Source organism: Phalacrocorax aristotelis, chromosome 23, assembly GCF_949628215.1.
Source record: "Phalacrocorax aristotelis chromosome 23, bGulAri2.1, whole genome shotgun sequence".
Classification (NCBI taxonomy): domain Eukaryota; kingdom Metazoa; phylum Chordata; class Aves; order Suliformes; family Phalacrocoracidae; genus Phalacrocorax; species Phalacrocorax aristotelis.
The window spans coordinates 3,814,458-3,830,404 of record NC_134298.1 but is presented as its reverse complement, the minus strand read 5'-3'; the positions used below and the strand labels follow the sequence as shown (position 1 = coordinate 3,830,404).

Sequence of the window (15,947 nt, the reverse complement as noted above, 5' to 3'; positions counted from 1 at the left end):
AGCATCTAGTGTCATGTTATACCTTGGCAGACTAAAACTTAGCTGAAAAAATATTTTCCAGTGGTGGGATGTTTTCCATTTAGGCACTGTTAATATAACAAACCTCATAATCTCCTTTTTTTATTCCCTCTCCTCCCCTGAAGAATGCCAAACAGAACTTCTCAATAAAGCAACTTATTTCAAAGGCAGAACTGCAATAAATTACATTAAACATCCAGTCTAGTCATTAGGCATTAGAGAAAACCTCATCTATTAACTACTGTCATATTGTTTTTCAAGAAGACCTCTCTCTCTTTCTGTTCTGCTCGAAGACAGAAGTACAGCCCTATCAAATCCTGCGATTCCAGAAAGGACATTTTGCATTCTCAAAATAAGAAGCGCATATTTGCAAAGCTCTGCACGTACAAGATCCTTAATATTGCTTTGGGAGATAAGCCAGAAGGAATACTAGGGACTGGTAACAGAACAACTGACAAAGATATGGCTTTGTGCAGAAACCACCATTTGAGATTATTTGTCTCTATACAGTTTTCAAAGGTTGTGAGTATCATAGGAGGACCTGTACTCTCCTGGGCTTTAGACTGTAAATGTGACACTTCACAGATGTACAAAATCACAGGAAGACAGAGCCATCTGCTCGTGTCTTCCCAAAGCCTACCTGTCTTTTTACACAGGTACCTTCCTCAGATTAACCACTCCTGCAACAAAAGATCAAGGAGCTCACAAGGAAAGAAAATTCCTTTATGAAAGCCGTGAATGACAACCACGACCTCAGGCTCAAATTACTAAGGGCATCTTTACAAAATAGACATTTTTCCTACTATATGAGAGAGACTAATTAAAGTAACTAACGCAAGGAAGGCAGCACCATGATGCACTGCTTAAACTTCTCACGACGAGTATCTTCAGGATCAACCACCACAAACCGGGACTCTCACCACAAACCAGACTAAGAGATCACGGATGTCCACGGTCCAAAAATTAAGTCAGCGCTGCTACAGGGCAACCTCAGGACACAGTGAAGGCGTGCTGCTGAGAAACATAATTCCCCTTCCCCAAATAAAACTTGGGTAGTAAGATATTAAAAGCGGGGGGTGGGGGGGTGGGGAAATTCTGGCACTCTGAGCAATACCTCTTAACTTGTTTCAACCAAGAGAAAACGGCCCGCTTCTTCCACTGCATTTATCACCACTGCGTCTCTGCACCTTCACTTGTGGTTTCCCATGGAATATACAGAAGCACTACTTACACAGATGCACAAGCACAAATAAAAACTATCCCAAAATATCCAAAATGTGCTGCCAGATGGCTTTAAAAAGAAAAATGAAAGATCTAATTAAAAGCTCTTATGCGCCAGCACTCCGTTTTTTTTTTTAAATAAATACAGAAGCTAAATAAAAATGCTTTTAAAGCTTATCAGTAATGTTTTGCTTCACAATTACAGTCTCTCCTAACCTCCAGTATGGACCAAACAGGCCAAGCCACGTGAACCACTGCAAACTGTAAACTCCTTCCCTGGCGTGGTGGAAAAAGGAGACTAACAGAAATGGTGACTAAATTAGGGCAATTTCTCCTCAATTCTATCTCTTCCCATTCCTTTCTCTCCCTCCTGTTAAAAAAAAAAAAAAAAAACAAACCTGCTACTGCTATCACAAGTATTGTCTGTAATGAAGAAGGTTTCACTGCCACAAGTTATCGTAGTCATCTTTGAGGAAAAAAATTATTTTCTTAATTTCCATAATTGAAACATGAACCTTGATGTTAGTTTAGGATTATGTGTAACTATTATTTGTTTTTCCCTACATCTCATCTCCCCAGTAAAAACAGACTGTGGTTTAAATACATTTTTAAATAAATATACATATATTTTTAAATATTAAATTAGAGCACAATATTAAAATGACTGATGATGATGTTTTGAGTCTACAAGATCATCAACTGAGCACATCTATTCATTAAAAAGAAGAAAGCCCAGAAGTAAAACCAGAACACACATAAAAGGAATACTTTCAAAAACTGTCAATAAAACACATGCACGAGGAGTTAACATTTACTTACCACTGGACCTGTTTTTGCGGTTTGACTTCCCTCCTGTAAGAAGCATCTTGAGACTGTTTCGAAACATGGCGATCCTGTTCCACTTTCCGTGTCCCCAAAACTGCGTAAAGCAAAAGAACAATAGATGTAACAAAAAAAAAAATCAACACACTGACGTTGATCAACATTACAGAGCAACTGTAAAGGGAAAAAACCAAGACAACAAACTTAGAATGATGAAACACTATTTTGCCAATATATTTCCTAACAACAGAAATCAATATCCACATAAAGCCTACCGTTCTGTTTGCTTTCAGTCGCCGAGGTTATGACCAGGACACCACCATTTCAGCACTGCTCCCATGACCTACCCGTTCTGGCAAATGCTTTGACCAAATCATCCCCACGCTAAACTGGGAAAGACACAGCACTTAGCAAACCCTGCCTCCGTTGCCCGTTACTATTAAAGCCAAACCTACCAGAAAGAGTTGCTACCCTTTGCACTGCTCAGAAAAAGTCAGTCTTGCTGACAACCACCCACAGACTACAAAAGCTGTTGTCTACAGCTCCTGGGCTAGTCGACTGTCAAATTCTGCTGAGCTGAATAAATTGTCATGAGGAGGAAAGCCACTCAAACCCGAAGTTAACTGATGCAAAAAATCAAACAGAAACATTATCCATGTATTTTCCTCACTCTGTATGTCTCAAAAGAAAAAAAAAAGTTGTCTCTGTGCTGTTGAAGATAAAAGAATGAGCCTCTGGGTTCACCAGACACACTGACAGCTTGTTCTGGTGGAACATCCTCTTATTAAAGTAGGTAAACCATCCAAACAGCAACAACAAAAGCAGCTCCTAACTAGACAAAAAGAATAGTAGAGAGTCTTTGATCAGGCCACATAATAAACCACAACTTTCCTTCTATTGTACACATAATATTCCAGAGTTACAAGGTAACACATTCATCTTTTAGAAATATATCATGAAGTTTTTCCTGCAACATTAGGTAGTTCTTGGAGGATGCTCAGTAAACGCAATCTTGAGCTTCTTCATTTCTATCTATTTTCAAGAATATTAACACTAAAATACCCAGTTCTAAGAGCTTTATATGTGGCATTTAAAGCCACGGAAAGTAATTTTAATATGACTTACTCTCTCACTGAGAGGTAGTTACACTCCAAGGCAGCAACTTTGAGCGCACACGTGACAAACACCAGTGAGCACGCGAGGACGGCCCTAACTTCAGCCTTCCCTGACTTTCAGGAGATTCCATTCACTTATTAGATTCCACAAACAGATTCTGGGGTATGTTTGTCTGCATGCATGCATGCATGTATGTATGCATGCATGCATGAATATTAAACAGAAAATACAATACTGGTATTTACTTTGCATCTATGAATCACTTGAGTATCGTCTGGCATCTTTCTGAGGCCGTGCATAATGACATCAAAGCACAACGAGCTAGTATTTAGACGTATTCCCAGGGCTCCCAAACAAAGCCCAGGCCCTTCTTCGAAGCATCCTACTGTTACACGACTACAAAAAAAATTTTCCATCCGGGCACAAACACAATTGTCTTAAATTTGAATTCTCTTCATTTAGTTTCTTTAGACGGCTGTTACGTTCCAGCTCACAGCACAGAAAGAAAACTTCTGGGTTTACATGTCCTTCCTCTCTCGCAATCTGCTGTTAATAAACTTCTTCATATACAACACCCTTTGCAACGTCAGAAGGAGAAAGTATGAAGTAGACATTAAACGTGAAGAGGAGGCAACCAAACTCAGTGTGTTATTTATTTTGGAACGTGATAATATTGCAACCCCTCCAACAGCCCACTAACCCAAATGCAGCCTCTAGGCTTTGAGCAAGACAAGGCAGCAGTCAACACCTCCTGCTACTGTTCGGAGAACTGCTTGAGTCTGAACGTGGCTCACCTTTCCCTCCTCTACAATATTCAGCACTACACTGGTAACAGAATGTGTACATTTGATTGATCAATATTTTTTTGTTGTTGTTAAGAAAAAGCAGTCTGAAGTGGTTCTTATATTAAGCCAAGCAGCAGAGCCACAACGAAGTTAATTTTTTCCTAGAAGTTTATGAACAGAAAAATGTAACTGTCACCTAGCAACAGTTTTCCAGGACAGGCAAAACAAGAAGAGGTAGCTTCTTTGTGCTCCGTGATAGCAATATGTAAATATAAGGAGAAAACATTTCACCAGCTATCAGGGTTAATACTGATTCACACTAACGTAGCATGCTGGCAAGGACACACAACTGTCTTTGCTTGTTGAAAGTGAGGTACTTCTGGAAGCGCAGCTGCAACAGCGAAGCGTGGAGCAAAGGGGAGGCCAGCTAAGGATTTATCCCTTCTGTAGGCAGGTAAGGCAGCCTGCAGCAAGCTGCTCTGCCCAGACCTAACGTACCTGCCCGAACCATCCTGGCGCAGTGACTGTAGTGCCCCGTGTCCGAGTAAGACCTTGAGAGCATTCCCGTGAAGCCATACGCAGAGTGGGCCACGCCAGTCAATCAAGCAATGATACCATTTGCAACCTGCAGACTTCAGTTACAGGTTTGATTCTCTGCTCACGCTAAAGTCAGTCAGAATCACCTCCACTGCTGATGACAGTGTAACATCAGACTTTGACTATCTCCAGCCAAGAATAACATCCTATTTTTCATCTTTTACCTGTGGCACTAAGCGTACTAGTTAGCCAATGCAGGTGGAAGGGCAAAGTGGGGTTGTGAAGTGCTCAGCTTGCTATTTCAGATTTAGGTAAAAAGAGGGTAAATAAATAACAATCTTACAGCATTTGGTGAGAGAAAGGTAGAGGAGAAAGATCCTGCTAAAACCCCACCGAAGAAAAGTGTAGGGTTTTTTCTTTTTCTTTTCTTGCTTTTAAAAAGCAGCTGTCAAGGTATCCATTCTGAGCCCCATCTAAGTCTGAAAGCACGATCAATCTTTACAATGGCATTTTCCTCAGAACCAAACTCTCATGGTAGCAGTGGACAACCCAGAACTTCAAAGTCCCTACCAATTAAGGAGGAGGTTTAGGGACTATCCCCACATCAGCCTGTGCCGAGGAGAGAACCGAGCGGAGCCGTGCCATCAGTGCTGAGGTATAACCTAATGAAACCTAACTACGCTGACGGAGCCAACTGGGCTGAGCCTGGGCAGTGCCAAAGGTGAGGACAACAGTTTGCTAATGATGTTTACCTCCAGCCTTCACAACGCAAACTGTGCCAGAAATTGCTGTGCTGCTGCTGCAATTGAACTAGGTCTCTGCACAGGGCATATATGGGGCCTCCATGAATTTGCTCCAAATTGCCATGGAGTAGAGAAAGCATTGATGTCTTGCATTAAGACCCTGAGTTCCCAGAGCTCACCTGGAAGCCTCAGAGGGCTGATAGATCTTTAGCCACCCGTACAGGTGGGAGATGGAAAGAAAGCCCTTTTAGTAATAGACCTCGGTTGGCATCAACTCACGACATGGTTTCTCATTGCATCTCACGGACAACGGTGTAGTCCTCTAAGTACTCGCTAAATTTATATCCTGATTAGTTAAGGTTTGCACAACATAGAGTAGCAGAATCAGCAGGTCACCAAAATCAGCTGCTGGTTTTCTCTTGCATGCAGAGCCACATTATTTTGTGGCTTTAAGCAAATGTGGTCACAGCTTTTCCCCTGTTTAGCTAATACTAAGCCAGAAATAATATTTAAGAATAAGCACTCTAAATTAAAAATTCTGTTGGTCATACTAGTTCATGGAATTAGGAGGATTAAACAGCAAATGGTACTACAGTATTAGGAGGAACTGGATCAGGCAGTTTTTCATACTGACAATGAACTCCTCAACACACCACGCAGTCCAGGTTAATCCTCTTCTCCAGCCTTGTGAGCAGCTGTGTCAGCAGAAACTAAAGACGCAGCGTGCCGATGGGGATCCCTCACGCTCCCATTGCCATGGGGTGCTTCTGTCATCAAATTGGGCAACCAAGGGCTACTACACTTTGCCGTTTAGCTTGTCATTCCTAACTTTACCAAATCTAATGAAGTTGTTATGTGAGCAGAAGTCTCTGAACACTATCAGCAGGTAAATAAAAAGGTACCACCTCTATGAACTCTGTTTTATAGCATCAATGGCACGTCACAAAAGCAGCCTTTTTTTGAAAACAGCTCAAGCATCTTCTGGTTTATGTAGAGACAGGCTCTGCCGCATGTTGTTTTATCTTCTTACAAAGCTAGATTTCAATGAAATAAACAGAAACAGTTTCTGGGGCATGAGAAAGCAGTAGTACAAATACAGTGAGAAAAAAAAAAGACAAGGGAGCAGAGACAGACTGAATGCTGCAAGCCACAACTTTACACCAAATGGTAAGCTTGAGCAAGTCTGCAATATCTCATTAAATCCTCCTGGATGACTAAGGCCTATTTCTTTGTTTTCTTAATTTTAAGACAGAGTTTGTCGACAGGCTGTGAAAACTATGTCACGTTTCGGGTGGCTACACTTTATTACAGCTCACAGAAGTAACTTTTGCTGCTTTTTAGAGATTTCCTTGGGAAAGACTGACTGTCAGACATGGAATTTCAAAATCAAAGCAAATTCTTTTTGCCCCATATACCACCACTGAAACAGCTAGATCCCAGTATTTTCCTCTTCTATGATCACCTCACTAAAAATAGAATTACTTTTTATATAAAGCTGATTAGTGAAGCTAAGCTCTTTTCCAAAAAAGTGTTTGATGTCCAATGAGACGTACAAACATCGCTTGGCCACTGCCGTCAAGTTTTGTGCAAGTTAGCATTAGAAGTTATTAAATATATACTTTCAGAGTAGAACTCTAATCCATATTTTCCCAATAATGAAAAGTTTCTAACTATGAAAGTATTAAGGGAATGCAATCTAAGTCATATGTGCAAGGCACATTTCTTAAGAATTCTACTTCCCCTTAAGTTTTGAGTTCCTTCCTTGCCTCCATAGTGAAAACACCTACGTAAAAGGACAAGCATTTCAAAAGTTGTTTCTAGAAAGTGAAATAACTGTAAACATTTTGGTCTTCCAAACAGTTTTAAGGAAACAGGTTTCTTTAGACATGCTCACCATTTACCTCCTTGAAGTCTCAGTTAGGAGAAAGCCCAGTTAGGCTGCCTGTGCATTTCGGTGATGTTCACAGACTTTAGTAGTTCCAAGTGGCAGACCAGCGAGCACAGCCAGAGCGGGGCCACCACAGAGCTTTAACTGAATGTGTGAAAAGGACAACTTTAAAAAAAAAAAGCCCACACTTCCAAATTGGAGGTGGTGCAACTGTTCTGCCAACTGCCTCTTCGTACATTAATTTGTAGCTGTTTGAAAAGTAAGTGCAGTAAAAGCCGGTGAACAAGAACACCTCTGTGCCAGACCACGAGGTCCCATTAGCACATCATCCGGTTCCAGCAGCAGCTCATACTGTAGCAAATTAAGACAGCATTTACTCCCAAAACCTTCAGAATATTCAGAAGTCTATGACCATCTAGTCAAAAATTCTCAAAACACTGTATCTATAGGTAGATATATAGATATAAATAAGAAGTATTTTCAAACTCCTATCAAAACACATTTGTCAAAGCGAAATCACTACACCTATCAGTGACAAACCACTTCCAAAATCCAGAAGACCACAATAAATCTTACAGCATCCTGCCTCTAGGCAAGGCTTTGCCAGGCTGTAGGGGGAGCGTTACAGTGTTGCTTAGCAGTACAGTCCCACCCAAACGCGAATGCTGAATGCCCTCTGTGACACACCACTTCTGATCGCCCAGTGCCGAAGGCAGGCACTCGTTTCCATCGGAGTTCATCATTAAAGATGAAACAGAACTTTTTCAGTTGGAATCAGGACTTGGCAGCACCAAGTCAATGGAACATACACAGAAGATCGTGACAAAGTTTTAAAAACAAGCTCACTAGATAAGCCTTACTTCCTGTACTTTTACTGCTGATAAATACCATGACAATGTTCCCTATTAACAAGCAGGAAAACGGTTAGTCCGTATCTCACGGGTTATGCCTTTGTTCATCTGCTTCTGTCTATCTCAGAGGAGATCCTGAGGCATTGCATTTCTTTAGTGCATCTTCCCTCAATTCCCAATAGGAATGATGGAAAAAAGATTTTTAAGGAGGGTAATTCTTTATGTGTGTTTCTGAAAAAGAAGAAAGTCCTCTGACAGAAAATACACACTCAGTTAGGGAAAACAGAAACGCTTGTTACTCGAAAAACACTATTTTAAAAGTTCCTGGTAGCACCAGATTACCTCTTTTCGTGAGGGAAGCTGAAATCACTACGTTAGAAAATAAATGTGTGTGATGAGAAGCGTATATTAAGATGCCAAAAAAGGTACCTTTCTGAATATTAAATCCTGAAAACTAACAACATGTGAACAAAAAAATCTAACCTTTCACAAATTATTGAACTATTTTCAAAGAGCATTCAAGCTTCAGAAAGGAATAGGTAACAAGGATTTTTTTAAAACAAGTGGCAGATTTATAAAGCTAATTATCACAAGATGAAAGAAACTGAAAAAAGAAAGGAAGACACCCAACAGAAACCGAGCTGGGCTTTCAAGCACTGACTCCATGTATAACGTATATTGTACTCAGAAATCTGTTCCACATTTGCTGGTAAGAGCTGCTACACTGAAACTTCCCGTGCTCCTCAAATAAATTATTCAAAGTTTAACCTACACTCTTATTTTAAATTGCCCTGAAATTCAAGAGGATGTTTTGAGACAACCTGGTGACGAGGACTAGCAGCCCAGAAGAGCACATTTAAGCAGCGCCTGACGCTCGCAGAAAGGCTAGACTGCCACACACCGTAACTGGTAACGGTCAGCGTATGTCAGAAGCTCCACAAACTTCATGATGACCAAACGCGCTGAACTCTCGGCCTCACGTAACAGCTCTGACTCACAACAGGAATGTGAATAACTGATTATAGCAACTCTGAAGTCAAAGGAAATGCACATTTATAAGCTTGGTCCATGCACATTTAAAGACACAGGGACAGAATTCAGCGATTAAATATTTCTGGGAACTTTAGGAATGAAAAAACCATTGTTGTAATCTAGCAAAAACATGCTAAGAACTTCTAGGATTATTTGGAAAAAGGAAAACTAAAAAGGAATTAAAAGGACTAAACCCTACCAATTACAGGTTTTTAAGAAATTAAGAGTTTATTAGACAAAGTTCTCTAATAGGCTTTAGAACAACTAAATACGAACAAAAATTCATCATTTTGTGTTCCCTCACAAAGCCTGAACACTGATCGTTATGATGGGGGGGCTTGGTGTGAAGATCTGTCTCTCCACCCCCTCTGGCCCCTCCTCATCAAAACACTTAGAGATCTCTCGGGCACCTTTCCTACAGATCCTGCCACGATCCACCATACCTCAAGAGCCCCTGCATGTGTCCTCTCCCCTTTCCTCCTGTGAGCAGCTGGATATGCCCCTCCTGTCTTTGCTTCTCCAACTATCCTTGATGGAGAGTCATAAAAACACCTACATAACTAACAGCATTCACACTGCACAAGCATGCAGCAGGCCAAGGTGACAATGTTTCACAAGGAAGCAGGAAGTCACCTTCCATCTCTGCTTTTATTTTAGCAAAATAAAGCAGCCTTTACTGCTACAGTTGAAAAGTAATTCCGAGAGCGTAACACAGTAATATTCCCGTGTACGTGGCATTCCCAAACACAGGCCCAAGGTGAATGCGGCCAAACGTATTTCTTGATGAGTCTGTGGTGATTATGTTCACTTGAAGTCTGTGGTGTTTACGTTCAGAGGTAACTTTTGTACGGTTAGAGCCTGAGAGGAATGAGACCAGTACTGTATCATTATGAAAACCCACACAACTTACTCTGAGGAACAGCTCATTTTGGTAGTGTGCTTGGAAAACAGCACTTCCAGAGGGCTGGGCAACAGCGCCAGACTGAAGCAGTGATTTGCTTCTGGGTTTGGAAGGCAGCAGCAGCAGGACACCACCAGAAAGGTGCAAGTCTCCATTGTTCAGCACAGAGGTACTCTGTGGAGGCCTGAGGTCCCACTCTTCCTTTAACAGGAGACATTTGCTTTTCATTTTGTCTAGAACATACTCATACTTCTAGTAAGAAGGATGCAGAATAAAAGCACGACTGCTGAAAGAGACAGATGCCGCTGATACACAGCTTTTCACTCTGCATCTAGATAGCCTTACTCTTCTTAAACAACAATAATTCTAGTAAGATAAACTTGCCAATCACAGAATACTAACGAATATACTTTGCAACCTTAACTTGTCAGCCAAGGTTTGAATTTATTCTTCCAGGGGAAAAAAAAAACCTCTCCAACAATACTTTTTATTTAAGTGTTGGGATTTAACACCAGAAAAACTAAATCGCTATTTAATATGAGATCAGAAATACTACTGAAGTAATGCACTCACTCACTAGAAGAAGGTCAGAAGTCAGAACCAGTTCTCTCTTGATCATTAATATGTGGTGACCTTGAATTTAAGGGAATTTAATTTTGAACAGGGCTTTATCACTTTGCATAACCTGGTTTCTAATTCTAGATTAATGATACAGACTGAATTCATAAGGGACACTTAAGTTCTCCATATACAATGTCAATTATACTGCCTCTGAGAAAACTGGTAATGGAGGAAGAGATCAGAATACGATCGCCTCACTTTCATCAACTCATCTTCCGTGTTTTTATGTGTCTTCTGTGTTTCCCATAACAGTTAAAATTACTGCTTTGGCTGTAAATATTATTAGTAGCTGCATCCATCAACCACCATTTGAACTAGGTCTTACAGCTTGAAATCAAACGTGGCACCGTTCTGCAGAAGTTGAGCCTAGTTATGCTGCCTGCCTTGGAAGAAATTTTAGGGCACTTGCTACAGCTGGAATCAACAAGCCTCGTTCTGCCAGGACGAACAATCCTGATTCTGCCCCAAACCACCAGAAGATTGAAGCACAGCAAGATTCTCCATCAGGAGCTGCTTGCATTTCAACTTTTAGCTATGACACGGAGCAGCCAAACATCGTCACTCAAGAAATACCAGCTACATACTGCAGGTTATCTTTGAGGGTCTGCTCAATCTTAAGTTAATTTTGAAGAAGCAGTGGTATGACAGAAAATGAAAACAAAAGGCTAAGCAATGTATATGTTACAGGAAATGTTACAGCACTTGACTACTTCGAGAGATTAAAGGAAACTTGAATTATTTTCTTAATTTTTAAATTATCAGAAATACACGTGAAAATACAGATCTAATTATGGAGCTGCTGCAAGCCTGTTCTGCAAACCTGCTCCAGTCTCAAGAATATTCACTGTGACACTGAAGTTCAATCCATTGGCAAGCACTGGAGATTTTCTCAGAACACAGAAGATTTTGACTTTAACAAAAACCAACTTGAAAAATTAAAACACCAAAGTATATTTATATAGCATCCTGTTACTATTAGACATTTTGTTTACAAAAGTATAAATATTTTAATAAGCAGTTAGAACCCAACAAATAACACAGAAGCCTACATAAAGGAATATTTTTATTACATCAGTTTTTCTGTTGATATAGATCAAACACTAATACCTGAAAGCTACTACACCTTTTTCTCTAAATACAGAAACAATCAGGTTAAAAATTGGTAAAACTGATATAAGAAGACCGTGCCCGTGCTCAACGTTCCAACTCTAGGTGATCACAGATGAACAAAGAAACAGAGGACAACTTCAATTCTATTTAAACAATTAAGTAACTACTGCAAAGAAAATGTGGGACCGTGGAAAAAAAATTGTCCTACCTTGATATCTTTAGACAAGTTAAATCTCTAGTAAAAAGTGTCTTCCTCCATTCACCAGAAGTCCTGAAAGACATAAAAAAAGCCAACAGAATTTAGTAGCATCTTCTCAACACGCTACCGCGCCCCACGCTGCCCAGCTGCGTGCACAGGGCTATAACCACCTCATCCCAGGAATAAGCTCACAACTTCTTCCACAGCATTACTGTATAAGCTCTCAGACAGCTCCTGGACAGCCCCCACGCTCTTTACCACCACAATTAAAAAGTTAATGCTCATGCTTTAAAATGTCTGTTAATCAAGACTAATTTTGGTCACTTGAGTCTTCCCTCTCACCACTTTTCAAACGGGAGAAGCAAAGCTGGTAACGCTTTCCTTTGATACTTTTTAAATAGTGTACTATATGATGCGTAATATGTTTCTTCCAAATATTTTTCTTCAAGCTAGCAAGCTTGCCTGCTAAAATCCTGAAACCTCCCTTTAGTGTTTTTTTTAAAACTCAATCCTTACATAAACACAACTCCCATGAGGGATTCCACACTAAATCAAGAGTTCACTACTTGGCCCTTTGCTCTGTCATCACGTACTTAGAAGAAGTACATCAACGAAGAACCAGAAGAAACGTATCTTGCTACATATTGAAACAGACCAGAGCACCTATTTCAGTGCCACCATGCCTTTATTTGTGCTGACGATATTGTGTTACAGGCTTTACCAATCTATTCTTTTAGAAATCTCATGTGAGAAACAGCAAGTAGAAGAAAATACAGACACATCTCATTTTTCATCACACAAACAAACAAAAAAAAAAACCCCAAAACCACTAAGTAAATGGAGACCACGTTAAGTTTGTAAGTTTAAACCAAAGTAGACTATTCAACCACTTCAGCAGGGCTTTTTATTCTAGTGCAAGAGTATACTGAAAAGTAACTGACAGCTTTAACTTGTAAGTCACACTGCTCTCCAGACCCTTAACAGAAACTTCTCAGATGGTCTTATATGAATAATTTTGTGTATAAAAACTGTAAGACATTCCATAAATTCATGAAGCAATCCTATCTTATTGCTTAGGGTTGCCAATTACCTCCCTGCTTTCAATTTTTCACTTCTGTGAAAAACTAACTAAAAAGCTCGTAACCAGCGTACGACACTCACCAGGGCTGTGGCTGTTTCAATCAGTCAAGCAAGGAAAAGGTGCAAATGCAGCTCTAATGCCGCAGCACTAAAAGCGATTCTGTTACAGCATGGAGGAAGGTCTTCCCTCTTCCATCCTCCCTTCCCAAGGTTCAGCCGATGTCTCTCTGACTATGTGACCTCTGCCGGAGCCTCCTTCAGCTCATGCGCAGCCACAATCTGGACTGGGCACCACAGGCTGCCTTACACCACCCTGCAAGATGGTGGCCCTTCTTCAAGCTCCCCTGCTGGGTTCTGCAAACCTCTGCTTGCACTCTAAATCACCAAACTGCCCGAGCATTTGCATTTTGTAGAAACTATATTGTTAGACTCAGCCAGAAATTTTTGAACGAGTGTCCAACCACATGCAGCAAAAGACCACAGCTATGGAACTATTTTAACTGAGCCCGTATGGAGGCCAAACCCAAACATGTTCAGATCAGGGAAGATTTTTATTAGGCATTACTTCACAAAAGCCTCTATATTCCTTAGATCCTAAAGAAACAGAAGAAAAAAGGATCTTGAAATATTTTATTGGCATTCCCCACAATTCTTTTAACTGGTCAGAAACTAGGTACCTGCTGGAGGTGCTTGCAAGCAGTTGAGTGAAGAGAAAATTTTTCTTTCAAAAGCAGCAATGTTACAATTTTTGGAAAACTGAAAACATGCAGGGAGTTTTGGAATAACTAAAAATAATTCCTCATAAATGTTTCAGTTTGCTGCCATCTATCTTCTTAATACATCTCTCTTAATATGATACCCTGGAAAACAAAGAGTAGAATATGGCTTATGCCGTGTGGGCTGTAGATGAGTGCTGACTACCCATAATTTGCTCAGTAACTTTCCATCTGTATTCAGAGAGCATATTTGATGAATATGCTCTGCATTGAGCTTTTAAATAGCAGAGCTTTCATCTGCTCATATTATTACATTAGAAATCTTTATGTGAATGCAGCAGATATTAGTGGGTTGTCAATAAAAACCGAATGTCATTACAGTGCTTTTATTCGTTAAATGCCTTTAATCCTCTAATTATATTTGTAAATTCCGCTATTTAACTGTATGAAAGTTATAAATTCTGACATGTTGTATCATAACAAATATATTTAGAGACTAATATACAAACAGCTGGGGGGGAGGAAATCAATTTTAGAATTATTCCCTCTTGATGAACCATAAATCACAACTATGGTGTGTTTTAATCAGAAGCAACATGCAGTCAGGATTTCTCCACATATTCTATGAGTCTGGAGTTTTAAAACCTCTGTCCTGTGGTATGGCTGCAAGTAATAATATATTTTCAAATGTTACTCCTTTTTTATTATTATATCAGGACAGTTCTTCCAAGCCAGTTGTCTTGGACTTGGCAGAGAGACGTTAACAGTCCTGCTTCTTAACTCTTACTCAACTCCAAAACCAGTACCAGTAACTGACTACTGCTCACTCTATTTGTTTGCTCCCCACAAGCACAAGGTGGGTATCTGGAAAGCAGGCACCGTCGCAGAACAACTGTCCACACCGTCCTATCAACCGCAAGAAGTGCTTCAGTCTTTGTATTCATGCTGGCTTTGGCCATCCATGAGGAAGCCAGTTACCGTCAGCTGTGATTTTTGCCCATAAAATCCAACCAGGAATAGCGAGCTAAATTTGCAATGGTGGTTGGAAGCGGTTAAAACGTGACCTAGGAATAGGAATATTCACAAGTTCTATAATGCCAAATAAACCCCCCAAACCATAAGGAATGCTTTTTGTCAACAGAATCAGTTAATTTATGTCAGGAACAACTCAAACAGAAACAAACACTGACAATCTCACAAGGCTGTTCTGCGACACAAAACAGCACGAAAACATGCTTCACCCACCGATCGCATTCGCCGACATTGCATCCAACTGTGGATTTCTTTTCTTTTGAACAATCACCATCCCAGAGGAATATCAGTTCAACTGTACATTTCCTATGCTATGTTTACTGTTCCAGTATATCCATCATTTTGTTTGACAGAAATAGTCCACTAAGTAGTTTTTGATAATTTTGATAATTTGGGACCTTTTCGCTCATTCAGACAATTTCTGAATGAACAGTTCATGGACAAAGCTGCTCAAACAGCAGTGAATGAAAGGGCATTACATCATGTCAAAAATAAGAAAACAAACGCTATTAAAAAGTACAAGTTAGTAATAATGTCACAAAGCCAAGTGAACAGAAAGTTAACAGACACAAGAGTTAAGGTTTAGCATGCTCAGTAGATGAGGTAGTTCAGTAATTTAGACACCAAGCAGTCAATCTGCAGACTTGCAGTCCCAAATAATTTCATGGTCATACCTGTGTAGGCAGTACCTGTAGTGAATTATTCTGCAGAAGAATGTGTTAAAAAAACAACCACCAAACCACAAGTGTAAACCAGCAACACACATTCACCATACCTCTAACATCCTTCACATCGAGCTTCAAATCATTCAAATGATTTCTTAAAAAGAGCTTTTCTTATCTTCTGTTAAACATATAAGTATATGGTCACAAGTTAAACTCAATTTCTAAATAGGTACACCCTAGTGCAGGAGTGCACCATAAAATGGCATAAAAATATAAGCTAGCTAAATTGACTACCCTAAAGAAGGGCCCCTAGTTAACGTCAGAATTATTGGAACAGATAAGAACAACAGTTTATTTAAAAAAAAAAAAAAAACCAAAACACAATATTGTCTACACTTTTAGCTGACAATTAAGCAGCCTCTTGCTGTTCTAACCCAGAAGACAACTACTACAAAAGGAACAAATACTTCCAGGTACAGCAAAACATGTTCCAGCTGCAATGTTTTCCTGTCAAGCTAAAATCCATGACAGAAAGAAGACTTAAGGCTTTAAGGTTTAAGAAAAAAAAACAGAAAACCTGCCTTCCATAGCCACCTGACTACAGCTGTGA

General features: G+C 40.0%; 1 protein-coding gene across 12 annotated transcripts in view; it reads right to left on the bottom strand.

Moving 5' to 3' along the window:
• The window catches only part of TANC2 (tetratricopeptide repeat, ankyrin repeat and coiled-coil containing 2), a 254,383-nt gene that overhangs the window by 212,225 nt on the left and 26,211 nt on the right, over window positions 1–15,947 (bottom strand). For all 12 annotated transcript variants that reach the window (XM_075117247.1, XM_075117254.1, XM_075117253.1 and 9 more), the window contains exons 2-3: window positions 11,854–11,916; window positions 2,059–2,158 (exon numbers count right to left, since the gene is read on the bottom strand). In XM_075117247.1, the coding sequence (XP_074973348.1) occupies window positions 2,059–2,125 (67 nt within the window). In that variant the 5' untranslated portion in view covers window positions 2,126–2,158; window positions 11,854–11,916. The remainder of the gene's footprint in view (window positions 1–2,058; window positions 2,159–11,853; window positions 11,917–15,947) is intronic.